Source organism: Solea solea, chromosome 18 (genome assembly GCF_958295425.1).
Source record: "Solea solea chromosome 18, fSolSol10.1, whole genome shotgun sequence".
In the NCBI taxonomy this organism is placed as follows: Eukaryota; Metazoa; Chordata; class Actinopteri; order Pleuronectiformes; family Soleidae; genus Solea; species Solea solea.
The window spans coordinates 4,053,411-4,071,373 of NC_081151.1; the positions used below are offsets into that span (position 1 = coordinate 4,053,411).

Genomic DNA, 17,963 nt, shown 5'->3' on the forward strand with positions numbered 1-17,963 from the left:
AGACAGATGATTTTTTTCTTATGTGAAATGGCCACGACTTAGATAATTAAGTAGTAATTGTTGCCTGTATATTACATCTTGTGACTGATTTGCAGTTGCAGCTAAAGCTTATTTTTTAATATATATTGAGTTGCGAATGGGTGCCACATGGAGGGTCTAGTGGCGAGCACTGTTGCCTCACAGCAAAAAAAGGTAGCCGGTTCAAATCCCAATTCAACCGAAGGCCTTTCTGTGTGGAGTCTGCATGCTCTCCCCTTGTGTGCGTGGGTTTTCTTACAAGGTATTAACTCGTTTTAAAAAAGGTACAAAGAGGATGAAGTAGATTTAAATGAAAGCTCAACGGCTATTGTCAAATACATCTGACAAAAATGTCTCTTATAATATGATTCTCACTCTGGGGGAACTAGAAACAAGTGGCTCCCTGTTCCGTATCAAAGCCATGCCTCTGCTCTTGCAGGGTAATATTAATGCTCAATTCTACAGTAAAATTAAGGCAAACAATGGCCATAACCGTTGAAAACTGTCGATCTCCTTCAGCTCAGCTCAGATACTTATAGTATTATAATTTAGTGGAAGTATTCACTCTACCTTCCTTCTACAATCTTTCACGGTGAATAATTGTATGCCACATGTTGTGTACTCTCAACTGAGTTCAGGCCACGTTAGCCTTTTTTCCAGACGTGAACTCTAGGTCATGTCCACAGATTTGGGGGCAGACGTGCTCTGGAATTTCCCGTTCATATGTGACTAACACAATGAGACATTGTTTGCTGGAGACGAATGTCTGAATGATCCAGGTGATAGGTTCTTACCTTGACTGTTCCCATGTTGATGCATCTGTCTTCCCGACTTCTGTCCTCCCTTGTTTCCACCCTGATTCCCACCCGAGTGTCCGTCCAGCGCCAAGTCGAGCGCGGGACCCAGACCCGGATTTTGCCCACGTGTGGCGAGATCCTTCCTCTTCTTGCCCTTCAACCAGCCCAGAGCCCGGCCCAGGGAGTGACTGCGCTTCTTGTGGCCTCGTTTGCCGTGCTTCTCCTGGGCAAAGATCTGAACCACATCCTGGGGAAGTAAGTCCCCAAAGCCCAGTGAGTCACGGTTTGACATAACAACTCACACTGGAGCGAAGCCCTGAAGAAGAAAAAGGAGAGATCAGAGTTTAGGCAAATATAGTCACCAATATTCAAGCGCCACATGTGCTGGCTCTCAAAAGGAGGTCATTTTTAAATGAATCGTTAAACCTTTTCATGCTCATACTTCATGTTATTGCCAGTGTTGTGTCACAAGAAACTAGAGAAAAATATCCTTGTTCTTGCATGCGACCACAACCTGAGACAAAAGGATTTCCTGCAAGGTTTCTGGAAAGGACAATATCCAATAATAGTGAGTGGGCTGCTGTCAAAAAGCTGACATTTAGACTTTGACACATTCAGGAACATATCCCATAACAGTCTGCCGTTCAACTGGGAATTCTAAATTCCATCTTTTCTCCTGCTTTTCCACAGCTGATGGAGCAAATACTGGTTCTTACTTGAACGCGCCACAAAGACAACAAGGTTCAACACGATGGATTATACCTATGCCAAACAGGTTTCAAGTCTCAGCAAGGTTGATGTTCATGTTGACAAAAAAAAACCAAGACGTATTCATTTGAATGTATTTGACTTAAACATGCACTATGCTTTGTGGACTGTGTGGCAGGGAAGGTCAAGTGTATTTAACTTATTATGTAACCCATAAAAAAGATGATTAAAGTGTCCACAGATGCAAAGTCTAGTTCTTTAGATGACTTATATGGGTCAGTGTTAGGGTTAGTGTGTCTCCGTGGGCACTGCTCACTCAGCCCACACACACTCGGGCCAGCACAGACCCCTCTCCCCCCCCCCCGAATCCCTCCCTCCCGCCTCTAAACCAAACTTCACAGCTCTGCTAAGAAAGAACTGGCACCGCTCCCTTCATTCCACAACATGGAGTCATAATTCACAAAGCCGCACCCGAAGCCTCATGCAGTTTTACACACACAAAGCACAACAACGCCACTAGGAAGAGCGGAAGAATAGAAGAAATAAACAGTCGCCAGCGTGCATCGAGGCATTTTCCGTCAAAAGCTTCCACGCGGTTCCCTCTTATTTCCATGTTCCTCGCTGGTTCTTTTATCTTTTTTTTTTCATTCCCAGAGCAATAATCTCTCGACTTCCTCTTCCCCTTGCCAAATTCTTTTAACTTCAGACTTCTCAGCGTGACACCTGTAGCTCACCGAGCACATTTTTTTATAATAAACTCATATCTCCAAATCAAAAAGGGACACAAGTGGAAAACGGCCGCTTCAGACGACAGCAGTCAGACATTGTAAACATGCAGACAAAGGTCGGAGTTGATTAGTCAATACCTGTAGCACTTTCCAGCAGGTGAAGCTGTTACTCTCTATATTATTATATGGGATAGACGTTATGATTAAGATGGCCTCCAGTCTGTATATTTGGAGCATGCACAGTTCATAATCAAGCACATATTTAAGTTATCACCCTGCTATGAGACTGACTTTAAATCCAATCTATATTTCACCATCTTGCAAAAATGTAAAAGAACCACATTCTCTCTCGGAATATTTTCCGCCGTCTCTCCGATCAAACGAGATCAGAAACCGCAGAAACCAATGTCATGTTCTCGGAGGATTACCCCAAAAATTGGATTCTCACCATCAAAGCTCTGCGTGACATGGAGGAGAGGACGTGATGAGATGACTTATGGACGACCACGGTTTGGATAGAACGTGTGGAAAATTCTCCCAGCAGATGTGGACTGTATGAGGCCAGGAGTAAAAAACTTTTTTATCAATCAAACCTTCACAGACGAGGGACGATGTCACAAATAAATCACCGTATTGTGTGTTTAAAGACGGCCTAATGCACTCAAACACAACAGCCCTGAGCTCACAAGTCATAATGTTTAGCTTTAAATGTAAATGAGGTTTACAGTTGAAGGTGAAAATTACACCGAGAGGTGTTTTGTTGTTGTTTAAACTGAGCATTACAGGTTTCTAAAGTAAACTTTATGGCCGGACTTTCTTGTTTCCGGGACACTGAATATTTGCCACGACCACAAATTGTGCCATCCCTCAAAGGTAAGCTGTGAGAGTTGCTATAAATCTGGTTGTGCTCTATGCAAACAGACGGGGGTTTGCATGGAAACTCACGGCAGAGGTATGCAAACCCAACCCCAAATACCCTGAGAGATGTTACATATAGGTTGGGGCGGATCCGTAAAAGCTGCAATTCATTCTTCTGTATGAATTATTTCGACTGTCGTGTCTGCTCTTGAAATGACATGAATGATGGAAACGATATCCAGTAGTTAAGAGTCGTTACTATGTAAACGTGTGTTCATATACTGTAAGTGTATAAATGCTTTACAGATGCCGCCATTTTGGGCCCAAAGGAGCGCGACATCCTTTCAGGTGTGCGAGGTGAAGTGAGGTTACAATCTGCAGAGTCACCATTAGACGTCACTAATTCTCACACGCTGCACCGTTATGGTAAGGAAGCTATAAGTGTGTGTGTGTGTGTGTGTGTGTGAAATAGGCACACTCAGTGAAAGGCCAATAACAAGAAATAGCATCCCATCTCCTCTGGAGAAAAGTACCAGGTCTCTCTCCCTGCTCTAAGCCCCCCGTGTTTCTCCTGCTCCAAATTACAGTCATTTGGCTGTGACTAAGATCTGCACTGGCTACAGTCACCAACAATCAGACTCTGCTGTCAGGGGAGGGGGGGGGGGAGAACGAAGGAAGGAGTGGTGGAGGGGGGGGGAGGAGGCGAGGGGTGCTGCTGCCGCTTCATTCAACTGTAGCCCACAGGCTGCTGGGGGACCGCTCTTATTATTTCCATCAGAGAGGAAACGGTGTAATGCTAAGAACTGTGGGACGCAGTGGAGGACCACCCAGTGCAGTCTGGTCAAAAGAAGCGTGACTCATGCCGCTGTTTACTACACAAACAACCGGCAATTTTCAGGTTTGCAGACAAATGTAATGACATGAACAGTGTCCCTTTTTTTTTTTTTTTTACAGTCTGTGTAAAGGACGTGTCTCGCAGAGTTACTGTCACTGACGTCTTAATTACAAAGCTTCGATATTTAAGTCGATAAACAAACAAAACTACGGGCACATGAGGAGGATTTCAGACGAGACCTTTTTGTCCGATGACACAACACACCAGCGTTCATTATATTATTATAAAGATCACGGTAAAGTCATGTGCTCTAAGTCAATTTACCAACACAAAAAAAAGAAAGAAAAAAGGCTGGTATGTTCTGCACTCTCTTTCTCTCTAATCCCACTATAGTTTCTGAGGCCAGGTCCAGTCCTGCCTCAGCAGGCATGTGTTCCAACACACTGTTTACATATCCTTAACAAAAGGACATCACATTGGACGGGAGGCACCGTTCTAACACAACAAACCACGACGCGGTGTGTCAATACCTGCAGTTGTCTGACATTGATGGCGGCGCGCACACGTCAGCATTAAGTAAACTGGCCGCTGATAATAGTTAACACACGGTGTTGAAATTAGACAAACGGAGCCTAACGCGATTGATCATGTGTCTCTGATAGTGCAGTAAAAAAAATCTGGATGACCTCTGCCCCCTGTCAGAGTAGACAGGTCAACACAGTTACAGCAAAAGCACAGCGCTGACGACTGACTCGCCTGGGGCAAAGTAAGGAGAGGTGAGTGTACAGAGGCAGGCAGGCAGGCAGGTCCCTTAATCCAGGATAATGAAGCACAGCTCTCCATGTTACACTCACCTCTGCTCTGCAGTCCCTTGACTAACTGGTGCAATGAGAGAAAAGAGGGAAAACCAGTTGTTGTTATATTTGAAAACCTCTTGAAATCCATGTGACAAATAATACACACCCTGAACAGAACTCTGTCGGAGCGGCATTAGTAGAAGAAAAAAAGAAAAGTTCAGTGTTTATTTTAAAGACAGCGCCTCGAAGACATCTTTACAAAAACTCTTCCCAGTCGTCGATGTTTGCGAAGGTTTGTTACATCACATTGTGTAAAAAAAAGTCAGTTGTAAGTGAAACTTTTAGAAGGGAAGTGAAGTCACATGACACCGTAACAGTGACACTGACAGTGGCAGTGGAGGGGTGGGGGGTGTGGGGGGGGTGCTTGATGGCAGTGACTCAGTGGGAAGTTGACGGAGTCGACTCCAATGCCTCAGCAGGGACAAGTCACAGCCGAGAGGGAGTGGCGTTGACAGAGGCAGCCACCTTTGTTTGAATTAGGACTGGCTTCAGTTGAACCAGAATGACTTCACTGTCAGGGGGGGGAAAAAAGAGGTTAAGGTCGGGCAGTCTGTGGTTCGTCCCCCACAAGAAGGGAATGGCAGAAGAGCGTTGGTTAATAATCTCCATTTGGCTGGGGAAGGAAGGGACGGTGTTGGAGCTCCCTGCCGAGATCACAGGAGAAGGCTTCACAGTAACTGCCAGTGTGGTTTTAAACAACACTTTAAAGCCACTCTGCAGCTAAACTGCAAGGGTTTAGCAAAGATATAAAACTGGTGCTACTGCACAGCACCTTGAGGCATCAATCAGGGCGTTGGCTGTCTTGTCTGGGCGTTATCAAACAAAGGAGAGCACTGCTGCTACCAAAGACTTAAGCAACCTTGTCTGGGCTAGAACTCTGCACACTCATGTTCGAGTGCTCAAGAGTACAAGGAGCACACGTTGACGAGTCGATGAGTCGACTTTAAAATGCTATGGATTTCATATTTAATGACCAATAAAAAGTTCCCCCCCCCCAATGGAACAGAAATTGTCTCTTCCACTACAGTCACGCAAAAAGGATTTCAAGGAACACGAATAGAAACAATGAAAAAAAAGTTTCTAAGTGTTCAAATTCACCATTCACTCAAACGCAGGGGTCCAGGACGGCCACAGGTTTGCGTCTACGGTTTCATACCAAACATGTCAGCGAAAACAAACAAGAGGTGAAGGACTCGGGCTGAATGACGACTTTGTTTGGTGCCAGAGAGGATAGCATTTCAAAAGACGACCACGTAGGTAACTACGGTGATAAACATAAACACAATAATGGCACAAATAAAAGCATCAGAAACCGTGTAACTCAACTCACTGAGGTTGTGCGTGCTGATTGAGTTTGTGTGTGTGACTGAGAGAGAGAGAGGGGTGGTACTGCGCAGGGATGTGTAGACGGGGGGTTAATGTGAGTTGGCATGCTGCGATGCTGCTGTAGCCGTGCAGCAGCTTGTCTGGTAAGAGCAGCAGCCACATTCCTGAGAGATTGATAATTACCCACTGAGAAACTCTTCAATCCAAATCTGCTGCTTTCACCCGCCCCCACCGACACATACCGCCTCCTCCTCTTCTTCTTCATCATCGTCATCCTGCACTCCGTCATCCCCAGCCCCACTGCCCTCACTCCCTGCCACACACACACACACACAGACCACTCCAACAGTGGCCTGAGAGACTGAGCCACTAAGAAAAAGGATGATGACTGGCGCATGAGAGTCATTTTCAGATAACATTATAATACGTGGTTGTGCTGACTGGCTGACGTGACCAGTATGCCTTGTAATATCTTTAAATACACAGGGTTGCAGGGTACGTTAAGTGACGAACAAGGTTCAGAATCGATTCGGGCTGAAACAATTACTCGATTAATCGATTACTAAATTAACCGTCAACTATTTTGCTAATCGATGAATCGGTTTGAAGCTTTTTTTCATGATTAAAAACAAGATTTCTGTTTGTTTCAGCTTCTTAAATGTGAGTATTTTTTTCAGTTCTTTGCGCCATGTAAAAACGATTATTATCTATTATTAATTGCAGCTCTAGAATCGATAATCAAAACAGAATTAGACGAAGGCTGCGTCCCTGGAACTGGTAACCCATTTCAATTCTGCTTAATGGCACTTAAAAGATGTATATTGGCTTGCAACAGGATAATGGGTGCTGTCAGAAAAGGCTGATATGCTGATTTTTTCATAGATAGAGCTGTTGACTTACTTGTTGTTTACATGCGGGCTCATGTTTTGCACTAAATGCACTTTAGTTCTCACAGATTTCCTTTATTTATTTGACTCAGCACCTTTATTATCTCCTCTTATATTCCTTGTGTGTGATTAAACTGCACACAGTTTGTCCACTTGTCTGTTTTGATTATTAAAAGTCATTTTCTGGTGGTCAGTTCCTACAAATAGAGTTTGAATCCATGTAATCTTGAAGTTCATTGTCTATTTTTTTGGTTTCTTTCAGGAAAAAAATTAGGATTCCACCAGCACAGACAGTGGCACATCTCTGTGAAGTGTCTAGTCTCGTTTTGTTTGCGTTACTTCCAGAGGTTGCCAGGGGTCTAAGTGTGGACTGCAGCCTCTGAGGAGCTTGAGACCCTTGAACTGAGAGGTCAAACTGTGGTTGTCCAGCTCTCAGTGAAGGCAAACACAGCTGGACAACGGGGTTTTAAAAATACCTCCCGGGCACTTGAGTTTTCTCTGCTGTGCCCGAGTCAAAACAAAAGCTGCATCACATTTTTTCTGGTCTCAGAGTTGCTGAAGTGGACAAAATTGCAGTGTGGGAATAAAAAAACTAAATTCCCTAAGTTTGGGGGAGAACTTATGGGACTGATTTGTGTCTTTTCACAGTCCAAATGCACCCGATTAAATTTAGTTAGACCTGCAAATGAGGAGCCACTGATAAGTTAATCATCTGCTAATCCCTTTGATCCCTAGAGTTCACACACACTCATAATCATACGTCTTTATCCATTACGACACCCTGTCGTTCCCCTTTCTTCTTCGGTGGGTGAACACAGTGAACACACTCTGCAGACAAGAGCTAAAAATTGAACTTTGTATTTAAATACCAGGGATGTGGTGCAAACTTAACACCAGTATTTGACTTTTCAGTGATTTCCATATCCTGTTTCCTCTCACTGTAACAGTGTGTTATCGTTCTTGATGTGTCCTGTGAATCTCAGGGACCGGGCTCTGCTGTCTTTCTTGTGCTTACATAACACACCTGTAATCTCCATGGGTACAAGCCCTGGCATGGAGAGCTGGCTAAGGAGGGAGCACCAGTATGTGACACACCCTTCCCAAACAAATGGCTCAGTCTCACCTACCAGAGAGAGTGCGAGAGGTAAACTTCGAGAGTAAAGAAAACGTCAACAACCCGCAGAGTTTCGAAGAAGAGCTTGGATTCAGGGCTCACTCCGAGACCAAAGTCCAGCCAAACAGAGAGGGGGGGACCTCAGAGGTGCTCCCGTGTTATCTGCATCAGGTTAATCAACAAGCACAGGGTCTATTACATACCGTCACTGACTGGCACAGATTAAACAAAGTGTAAGTGCACCATGCTGTCAAGCAGTCACTTGCTGCTGGGTCAGTGACAGGGAAATAACACAATACTCCTCATTGTCATGCGCTCCATAGCTGAGAGAAGCAGCACAGGTCTTAAATTACTTCTGCTCAGAATCCCTCAAGGCCAAGCTGAGCAAATGTCCCACAACTCGTTTTTCGTGCATGCCTATACTCAACCTCTCGCAGAGCGTTCTCACCACTTCCTCTCCCAAACTTTTTATGTAAATGGGAGACCACTTTTTTTCTCCCCCCCCCAAAGTTGACAATCTACTACAAACATGTCCACACCACAAATCCTGACGAGACCAAATATTTGCATAACATTTCTGACACTTTTCACTGTTATTTTCAGGAATTATGTTTGAAACCTTTGTAATTATACAATCTTAAATTAAAAGGAGTGTAACATTTCTGCAAATGTATTTGGCAATCCAGTCTCGACTGCTTTAGAGTCAATTTATGTACATAGAGCATAGTTGAGGGAGCTTTTTTTAAGTAGGGGGAAAAAAAAGAGTTGGAAATGTCTAATGAAATGTCGACATTTAACTACTTAAAACATAAAACAACTGTGGATGATACCTTGTGAAACTGTGAAGATCCGGATGGGTTGTTTCAGCCTCTCTCCATTGGAAGCGTCTCTCTGCTGCGTCCTTCCTCTCCAGCGCAAACTTTTTTTCACCGTCCAAAGGAAAACTTCAGGTGAGGCATGTCTGTGAAAAGCGCTTCAGGCAACAACAAAAACAAAAACAACAACAACCGCCGCCACCGCGGGAGAGGCTGGATTTGTTTGTTCCCTCCGGAGCAGATGGCATTAATTGGGTGCCAGCTGAGCTGCCTCCCGTGTCGCTTTTAGTCTGCGGACGCTCCGCTGGACCAGAAGAGGGGAAGTGAAGTGAAGTTGCCTCCGTCGTCGACCTGCAGCTTCCACCTGGAGGAGGAGGTGGTGGAGGAGGAGGAGGAGGAGGCGGCGGCAGCGCGCGCTCAGGTGAGAGTCGGAAGCTGCGGTCAATGTTGTGAGGACATCTAGCGGCGGGACAGAGGAACAGCAAGTTACAGCCGAGGAAAAGAGGGAGAGAACAGGATTTTAACAACATTTACAGACGGTCAACATAATTAAATAAACAAACATAAACAAAAATCTATCTATCTATCTATCTATCTATCTATCTATCTATCTATCTATCTCATTTTAGCTAGCAAGCTAACAATTATTTATATATGTCTATTGTCAGCTAGCATGCAATCATTTTATCGAGCAAGCTATCATAATCAAATAAATAAACAAAAACAAGTTACAGCTGAGGAAAAGAGGGAGATAACAGGGTTTTAACAACTTTTACAGCAGGTCAACATAGTTAATAAACAAATTAAATAAATAAATAAGTAAATATGAAACAAAAAGCTATCAATTAGCTAGCATGCTATCATTTTAGCTAGCAAGCTAACATAATTGAATAAATAAACACAAACAAAAAGCTATCTATCTATCTGTCGTCTATATATATCTATCTGGATGTGCAACATGTATGTAGGTCATATTACTGATAAGGCAAGTTTTTTTATATAAATCACTATTCAGACACAAAGTTAGATTCAAGGCCCTGTACAACACTGGAAATGTGTTCAAAAGATTATATTAGAATAATATAAATATAAACAGTGTACACATTCGTCTTTGCCCTATGAAAACCATGTGTCCTCAAAACACTGACATTTAGTGACAAACAAACAAAAACAGGATTTATCGGATTAGAATTTTTGCCCAACTCACAAATGAACATAATGTGGAGGTGCTTGGAAACGGGTAACAATTGCACAGCATTCTTATATAATGGAAATAAATACACACTATCTATGGGAGTTTGAAAAATAAAGGATGGATTGATTTATTTGTCTCAATAAAAATATTACATGCAAAAAAAAAACAATTACACAACATCACATGGATATGAGTGACACACCATGCCTGTTTACAACATATCCTAAACTGTCCTTGTTTGTTTCCCTATGTCAGTGAGGAGATTGCCAGACAGTAAACAAACACTGTATGGGAACCATATGGAGGAAACTCCAGTGTCATGGCCCCAATGCACCTTCTTAGACACACATAAAAACAGGCTGTGTAAATATAGTGCAGTTGCTCCATGTGGCACAGGCTGGTTGAGACTTGTGTCAGCTGATGCATCCAGGGCATGTAGGCCAGTCAGACCTCAGCTATGACATAGTTTGAGATCCCATGTGGGATATGAGAGTCTTAGATAGACTTTCCCCTGCGACCCCAGTGATATAAATAAACACAAAGTGTGCCTATGTTTTTCTGCAGACCGATACACAACTCATCTGCCTCTCAATCGAAACCAAACTGTGTCCATCGCTGTCTGCACTCTCTGGACTGTCATCTCCAAACAAAGTGAGTAGAAATATGAATTCATATGAATTCATACTAATCAGTGCAAGTATCTGATGGGTTTTAAGGTCTTCCTTTGATTTCCTTTCCAGACAAATTCAAGGCTTGTAGCCTTTTGATTTAATTACATCAACACTGAGTGTCTTTGTTATGCAAATCTGACAGTAACAAATGGCTGATTCTCATCCTCATCACTTATTTCTTTTTAATCTGATTAATGACGCTTGTCTCAAACAAAACTTCTAATCAGCTCATGGATAATGAAGGAACAATAGTGGGTGAAAAAGACATGGCGTCAAACGATGACTCGCCCATGGAACAAATGAAATTTGATGACGAGATCACAGTAAACAACTACGCTGACTCTGAAACAGAGACAGCCTTTCTCCTGGATGAGTGCACCCAATACCCAACGAAGGAAATGGACCAGGTGGTCATGGACAACTTGGGGCGGCTTTTTGAGCACTGCATCCAGAAAGTGTCTTGTCTGGAGGAGCAGAGGGACGAGCTGGTACGTGAGCTCCTCCGCCTGCAGGAGCCCTTCCTGCGAGTTGTGGAGCACCTGAGAAGAAAGCTGGTGGAGGCACAGAAGCTGCTCACGCTGTCTCAGATGGATTACATGTCTGTGTTTGAAGAAGTGCAGCGGGTGAAGAGGAAACTGTTTGCAGCAGCCAGGGACTGCATCCAGAGCCAGGTGACACTGGCCAAACAGGAGTATGAGGTGGCTGAGTCTGCAGTTACTCAGGTAAGAACCACAGATTTGTTGTGGTGAGTCATTGTGAAGTGTCTGCTGAAGCCTTTTAGTTTGGAACAACCCCCTATTCAATAATAATTAAAAAAAAAATTTGTGGTGGATCTTCTGAAAACTACTGCATTCCAACACAAGACACATACCATTATAACTACATGCAATAATAATTAATTTAATTGAATACAAAACATGTATATAAAATAAATTAAAATGAAATTATGCATAAGTGTACATCTTACATTTAGCACTTAAAGCAGGGAGTAACATCTTTGTACTGTCAGGCTCAAATGTGCCTAAATATACTGTATATTAAGAAAATGTTACTTTATGGAAATGTGTACATAATTGACTCTACTCTGTACTAATGAAAAAGTAAATGTATCTTATACTTATAGTCCTTTTGTCTGTTCATTTAATAAAGAACTAAATAAACAAATCTTATTTAAAAATACATTTCAATCTAATCATGAGCAATTCCTCCTGTATGCATATGAAGTACTGTATGTATTTCTCAATCTGACCATAGGAAGAACTCGAGGCTCGCATCCAAAATCTGATCCAGGAGTTGTCCCAGCTTCCGGAACTTCACCGAAACCAGTTTAACTCTCTGAAGGACCAGATCACAAAGCCCTGCAGACCCAGGGCCATGACTGACATCAGCCAGTGCCGCCAAGCTTCCGTCAGGCTCCAGCGGCGGCTCAGTGGCAGCGTGACGGCCCTGGAAGGCTGGTACGAGCCTCGGCTCTTGGCCCTGCTGAAGAGGCGGCAGGTTGGAGAGGAGGCTTTGAGAAAGAGCAGGGAGCAGGCGAAGGACCTAAAGGCCAGACTGGGCCCACTGAGAGAGGACATCCAGAGACTGGAAGTGCAGAGATCCTGTCTGGAACAGAGGAGCTCTCTCATGGAGAGGGAGAGGCATGACAGCAACACACAGCACAAGGTACAGTGACTGGAGTCAAGTCAGACATGAGATATGTAGTTGTTTGAATGTTTCTTTTCCCCCACAGGAGACTGTGGAAACATTAAGAGAAACCCTAAGGGAACTGGAAGTGGAGTTTGAAGTTCAAAGAAAATCCAAGGAATATTTGGAGGCTCTTAAAGATGGTCTACTGACAGAGCTGACATTTCTGAGGTAGATTTTATTGTATTGTAGATTTATTCTCAGTTTTTACATCCCATCATTGGGAGAAAAACACAATTAAAAAATGTTTTGTTTTATAGAGGCCGTGACGAAGCCAACAAAACCACTGCTGAAGAGAAACCTTAACTTTCTATTTACAGTGAATATTAAATTACCTGCAAGCCTCGTGTGGATAAAGTGGTAGAAGACGGATCTACACCAGACCAAACTGTCAAGCAGCTGATTATGCTGAGCATTTATTCTCATCTACAGGCTCATAAAGTCATCTCACAGATAACACTCAACTTCATATACGACATAAGGCAAGAGAGATTAAATGTAAATATTTTTATTATGAATATGCTTAAAGTCATCAGATGCAGCACAGGGAAAAAAAAGCCGAGAAAGAAACACAAACAAAGTGACAACACACGACGTGGACAACTGCGACTACAAATATCAAGCAAATGAAAGAAAACCTACAGTATGTACAATTTCATTAAAAATGGATCGCTGTAGAACGACTAATCAAGAGGAAATCAAATGACAAAAATGAGTAATCTGAACAATAATGGACTGTGTGTGACGGTTCATCACATGAACCCCAGAATGGGAGCAGTGGGGATTTGAAGAATGTAAGGATCTAAAAAAACCTGACAGAAACAGACTGTGTTTTAAATACTTCACAACAAGATGATGGTGATGCAGCATTTTACTTTTTATTTTTTTTATTTCATTTTCTACAAAACCACTGCTGCCCAAAAATGTATATTTTAAAAAGGCATTACTGCCTAAGTACCCAATGCTGGAAAAGTGATCCATTTTTAACAAGCAGGTCAAATGAGGAGATGTGGAGAACAGACTCATGCCTGGACCTCCGAGTCTGCAGCACCTTCTGGGTCCTCGTCATTGTAGATGTTTTCAGCCTGTTGGGAAATATTTACTTGTTGTAATAAAAGTGCTTGAATATCAAAAACCTTCCAGCATTATTTCTTACATTTACTACACTTTATTTAATAATCAGGCAGCCACACAATCCATCACAGCTCTTACCATCTGCCAGACTTGCATGATGTTGTCCTCTGACACAGAACAGATGACCCACGGCTCATTGGGGTTCCAGGAGAAGTCTGAGATCTTAGCTGTGTGTCCTCCATGAATGAACTAAAAAAAGAGAGGAGCACAACGGATTACAGCACTTGAAATGTATTTCTTTTTTTTTTTAAATTACAAGCACAAACATGACTCCAATAAAACTGACCAGCAGCTCAGGAGGGCCGTCCTCAGCATCCTCTGGAGATTGCTCCTCTCCGATCTTACTGAGGTCCCAGACGTTGAGTCTTCTGTCTGTGCCGCTGGAGGCCAGAATGGTTTCGTTATGGGGAGACCACTGAACCTGTTGGGGTGAAATGGATCAGACATTTAATTTAATGTCACAAACATTTTTTCATGAAAATAAAACCAAACACAAGCCTTTTGGTTCTCTTTTCACAAAGAATCGTATTAAACAGATAACGGTGATAAAATGCTTGGTTTAAATAAAGCAACTGGCTGGCCAGGGCAACTTAGGGAAGATGATTATCTACAGTACTTTAATTACTTAACTTGCTGGCAAGTCTATGAGCTAAAAAAACACCACTTTGTAAAGTTCACAAATAACTCAAAAGTTTCCTCTGGGATCAATTAAGTTTATGAACAAAGATACAAAGATGTTTACAAGAAAACATAAATATAGATATAGGACTACAAACAAACATTTCTTGTGCAAATTAATTTAACTCCAAACTTAAAAAAAATGATCTATTAAAATGGATCTGAATGCAACGGAGGTTCACTTCCAACCTGGAAGATCTCGTCTTTGTGAGACTCAAACGAGTGCAGCTTCAGCTTTAGGTTCCTCAAGTCCCAAAGAGCCACGGTCTGAAAATCAAAGTAGTCCGGTGTCAAGTCAGTTTCACCTCATTCGGATACACATCTGTTTACATGAAGCTGCTGGAGAGAGAGTCTGGACTCACCTTATCTGCAGAGCCAGTGGCCAGGATGAACTCACTGTAAGGATTGAAGGACAGGCAGTTGACCTCAGCAGTGTGGGCATCCACTGCATGACTAGGCTTGGAGGTGTTGTTGGACCGTGTGTCCCAGCTGTCCAAAAACAAGACAAAAGCACTACTGTTGGAAAAGACGTGAAACTGAACAGCAACTGTTATGTTTTGTTTTGCAGATCACAACAAAAGGTTGTGGAATTCTGCTTTTGAGATGAAGCTCACATCATGAGTTTCTGATCATCGGCCACAGATCCAAAGAGCGACTCGTGGAGTAAATGCCAGGAGACGTCCTCCACTACAGCGGTGTGGCCTGTGAAGATGGTCTTAGCATCCACAATCTTTCCCTCCTTGGGCACTGTGCTTATGTCCCACAGGCAGATGGTCTATGTCAGAGATCAGAAGTGGTTAAGAACATGTACTCACTTTAACAGTAGATTAGAACAGAACAGGAATACAAGTTGCTTACATGGTCATCAGAAGCACTAAGGAGACAACCACTGAGGTTTGGGTTCCAGGAGAGGCCATAGCCTTCCTTCTGATGTCCTCTCAAGCGCAGGTCTGGGGTGCACTCTCCTGAAGGGTCTTCAGTAATAATAATAATAGTAATAATAATAATGATAATGATAATGACAATAATGCTACAATCAATTAAACCACAACAATGCAGAAAAGAAAACCTGCTTTAGGAAACTGTAAATATGCAACCTTACCAGGTTTAGAGGGATGCTTTGTGTAATCAAAAACCAACACATCACTGGTGGGGGTCTTAGTGGCGATAATGCAGGGATTCTGAGGCATGTAACGAGCTCTGTTCACCTCTCCCTCATGGTTGATCTTGATCTCAATTTCTATTTTCCCACTTACAGATCCAAAGCCACCAAACTCTGAAATAAAGAACACCTTACACATAAATTTGTTTTTGCAGATGTCCACGTGTAAAGTAAAACAAAGTCAGTCTAACAAATATTTTAATGGGGTCTGTATGCAAGTGTGATAAACTTCATTTTAAATATATAAAAAAAACAAAAAATACATACCTATATTTTCTGAAGCATTAAAGATTTCAGATTACTTATTAATTCATTTAGAAAAACGGTCAGCCACAACATCCTAACAAAAGAACTTCATGCTTCACAGCTTGATGACACTGAAAGATGCATATTTATTTATTTAAGATTAAGAATCGTCTCCTTACCTCCTTTTTCACTGTCGTAATGTGAGGCATCAAACTGGGCATCGTCGTTTGGGAGCTGCACACTAGCGATGACAAGATGATTCTGCTCATCAGAAGTGTGAGTGCCCAGAACCAACCTGTGCACGCTGTAGTCTTTACCCTCCGGTCTGTGACGAAGAAACAGAACACCCATGAAAACTCTTAAATTGGTTAGATGTGGTCTTTTATTAGGGCACATTCTTCTTTTAAAGAATTGAAATGCTTTTAATATAATGACATGGTAACCCTTTAACTATGCCATTATAGTGAAAGCATTTTAATTATTTAAAGATAAGTCTATAAACATGCAGTTTTTTTTAGCACTTGGTTTTCTTTCCACTGGATAATATTTCACTGGTTACACATAGTTTTGTAATAAAAACAAAATCTTAAAGTGACAAACTAGTCAGAACATGCGTTTTGAAATGAAAGCTTACTACACAAATGAAAGAACAACATTATTTCTGGTATGTGACGGCCACCAAAGTTCCCTCACACAATCAGGAGAGGGAGGGGCGGGGGGAGGAGACTTCCTCTGTTTCTTACAGTCTGCATTCTCACCATTCACTCATTCTTCCATACTGGACCTTTAAAAGAGCCTTGACTTTTTCTCTGACTTTGTTAATAACACAAATTGTCATCATCCAAGCGAGGTCTCGGTGCACGGTCAGGGTGCAGCCGCAGAGAGACGAAACCCTACCTGGTGACATCTGGCAGCCACTGGGCAGTGAGGCTGGGCCACTCCAAGGCGTGAGTCATAACCAGGTCATAGAGGAAAGGAGTGTTCTTCTTCCAGATCTTGTACTCCTCATTGATCACCCTTTCCTCCACGGCATCGTCAAATGCAGCTGCAAAGTTGTATAAACCAGCAATACAAAACAGTCGAGATTAAGCAAAGCAAAAATTAACAAAGATGCAGATTAAGGATATCAACACAAAAATTGTTATGGCCAGAAAATCCAAAGATTGACTGGATATAAATTGTGACGGAAGTAAAAACAACAAAACATAGTGAAATTAGAGCTGAAACAATTACTCAATTATTTATCTATTACTAGATTTCTGATTGTTTCAGCTTCTTGAACAGGTTCCATGTTCTTGTTCCATTTCTTTGCTCCATATAACAGAGAAATCATTAAAAACTGAATTATTTGTTTGTCACCAAAACAAGACATTGGAGAACATCATCATCATTTCCAGGTTCCAGGCATTTTTTAAGAGTTTTTTGACATTTTATGGACCAAACGATTACTCAGTAATGGACAGATTAATCGATTACGAAAATAATCATAAGCTGCAGCTCTAAGTGAAATGACATGTTTAATAAACTGCAGATTAATAAATAGATGCAATTTTAGAAAAAAGGACTGTACATTACAGCCTTACAGACTGACGTGTAATTCCATCAGTATACTGCATGTATGATTACAAAGGGGGCCCACAGTACTGTATTTTCCCTACAATCCTCCATGTCTTAATATTAATGCTCCAATAAAAAATAAAGTTAAAATGAGTAAGTAACTATGAAATGTACTAGCTATACTAATAGTGGCGAGCACTTAAGAGTACTACATAAACTACCGATAGCATGTTTCTATAGTTAGCAAGAAAAATGCAAAACCCTACAGAATCAGTAATGTGGATCCTAAGCAACACCTCAATCCACAGGGAACAGTTAGTCAGTCTGCACTGGTGAATTAAAAAAAACACACATAGCCAGCCTGCTAGCAGCTAACGCTAGCTAACAGCTAGCTGGCAGGTTTGTAACAATGAAAGGAAGATGCTGGCCGGCGCGCCAACAACCTCCGCTCCGCCCGCACTCGCACTTTCTATCACTGTAGAACCCCCAACGCAGTCACATTTAGTCGTCTAATCACCGCCCTTACCGTCTTTATCGGCCATTGCGTCGCAGTCGAACCGCTTATGTGTGCAAATTATGAGTCTTTTTGGGAGGAAAGCGCACTGAAGGCAGCACGACGGGTTTCAATGGCGCCAACTCCGTAGAACGCGAGCAGCCAATCAGCGTTCACGAAAAAAAAAATGGCCGGGAA

General features: G+C 42.3%; 3 protein-coding genes across 5 annotated transcripts in view; 1 reads left to right on the forward strand and 2 right to left on the reverse strand.

Annotated features, from left to right (window-relative positions):
- si:dkey-157l19.2 (uncharacterized protein KIAA1522 homolog) overlaps nt 1–9,301 on the reverse strand; it is a 26,716-nt gene extending 17,415 nt beyond the window's left edge. The window contains exons 1-2 of one of the 2 annotated variants that reach the window (XM_058616121.1): nt 8,959–9,301; nt 813–1,131 (exon numbers count right to left, since the gene is read on the reverse strand). In XM_058616121.1, the coding sequence (XP_058472104.1) occupies nt 813–1,107 (295 nt within the window). In that variant the 5' untranslated portion in view covers nt 1,108–1,131; nt 8,959–9,301. Of the gene's footprint in view, nt 1–812; nt 1,132–2,699; nt 2,796–8,958 lie in introns of those variants that run through there. The other variant, XM_058616122.1, reaches the window with a different exon arrangement.
- A 1,379-nt stretch (nt 9,302–10,680) lies between these two features.
- On the forward strand, nt 10,681–13,105 carry LOC131445201 (syncoilin-like). The gene is made up of 5 exons (XM_058616130.1): nt 10,681–10,789; nt 11,037–11,531; nt 12,064–12,474; nt 12,542–12,666; nt 12,756–13,105. Exons 2-5 carry the CDS (start codon nt 11,040–11,042, stop codon nt 12,799–12,801), a joined length of 1,074 nt encoding a protein of 357 aa, XP_058472113.1. The 5' UTR covers nt 10,681–10,789; nt 11,037–11,039; the 3' UTR covers nt 12,802–13,105.
- rbbp4 (retinoblastoma binding protein 4) lies at nt 12,988–17,945 on the reverse strand. 2 transcript variants are annotated; one of them, XM_058616129.1, is made up of 11 exons: nt 17,799–17,945; nt 16,613–16,760; nt 15,895–16,040; nt 15,410–15,583; nt 15,166–15,281; nt 14,922–15,082; nt 14,670–14,796; nt 14,497–14,574; nt 13,916–14,050; nt 13,708–13,818; nt 12,988–13,580 (listed from the first exon to the last, which is right to left on the reverse strand). In XM_058616129.1, the coding sequence occupies exons 1-11, from the start codon at nt 17,812–17,814 to the stop codon at nt 13,518–13,520; spliced, it is 1,275 nt and encodes a 424-aa protein (XP_058472112.1). In that variant the 5' UTR covers nt 17,815–17,945; the 3' UTR covers nt 12,988–13,517. The 2 variants fall into 2 exon arrangements, with proteins under 2 accessions (XP_058472112.1, XP_058472111.1); XM_058616128.1 differs by having other exon boundaries at nt 15,166–15,284.
- Nucleotides 17,946–17,963: the final 18 nt, after the last annotated feature.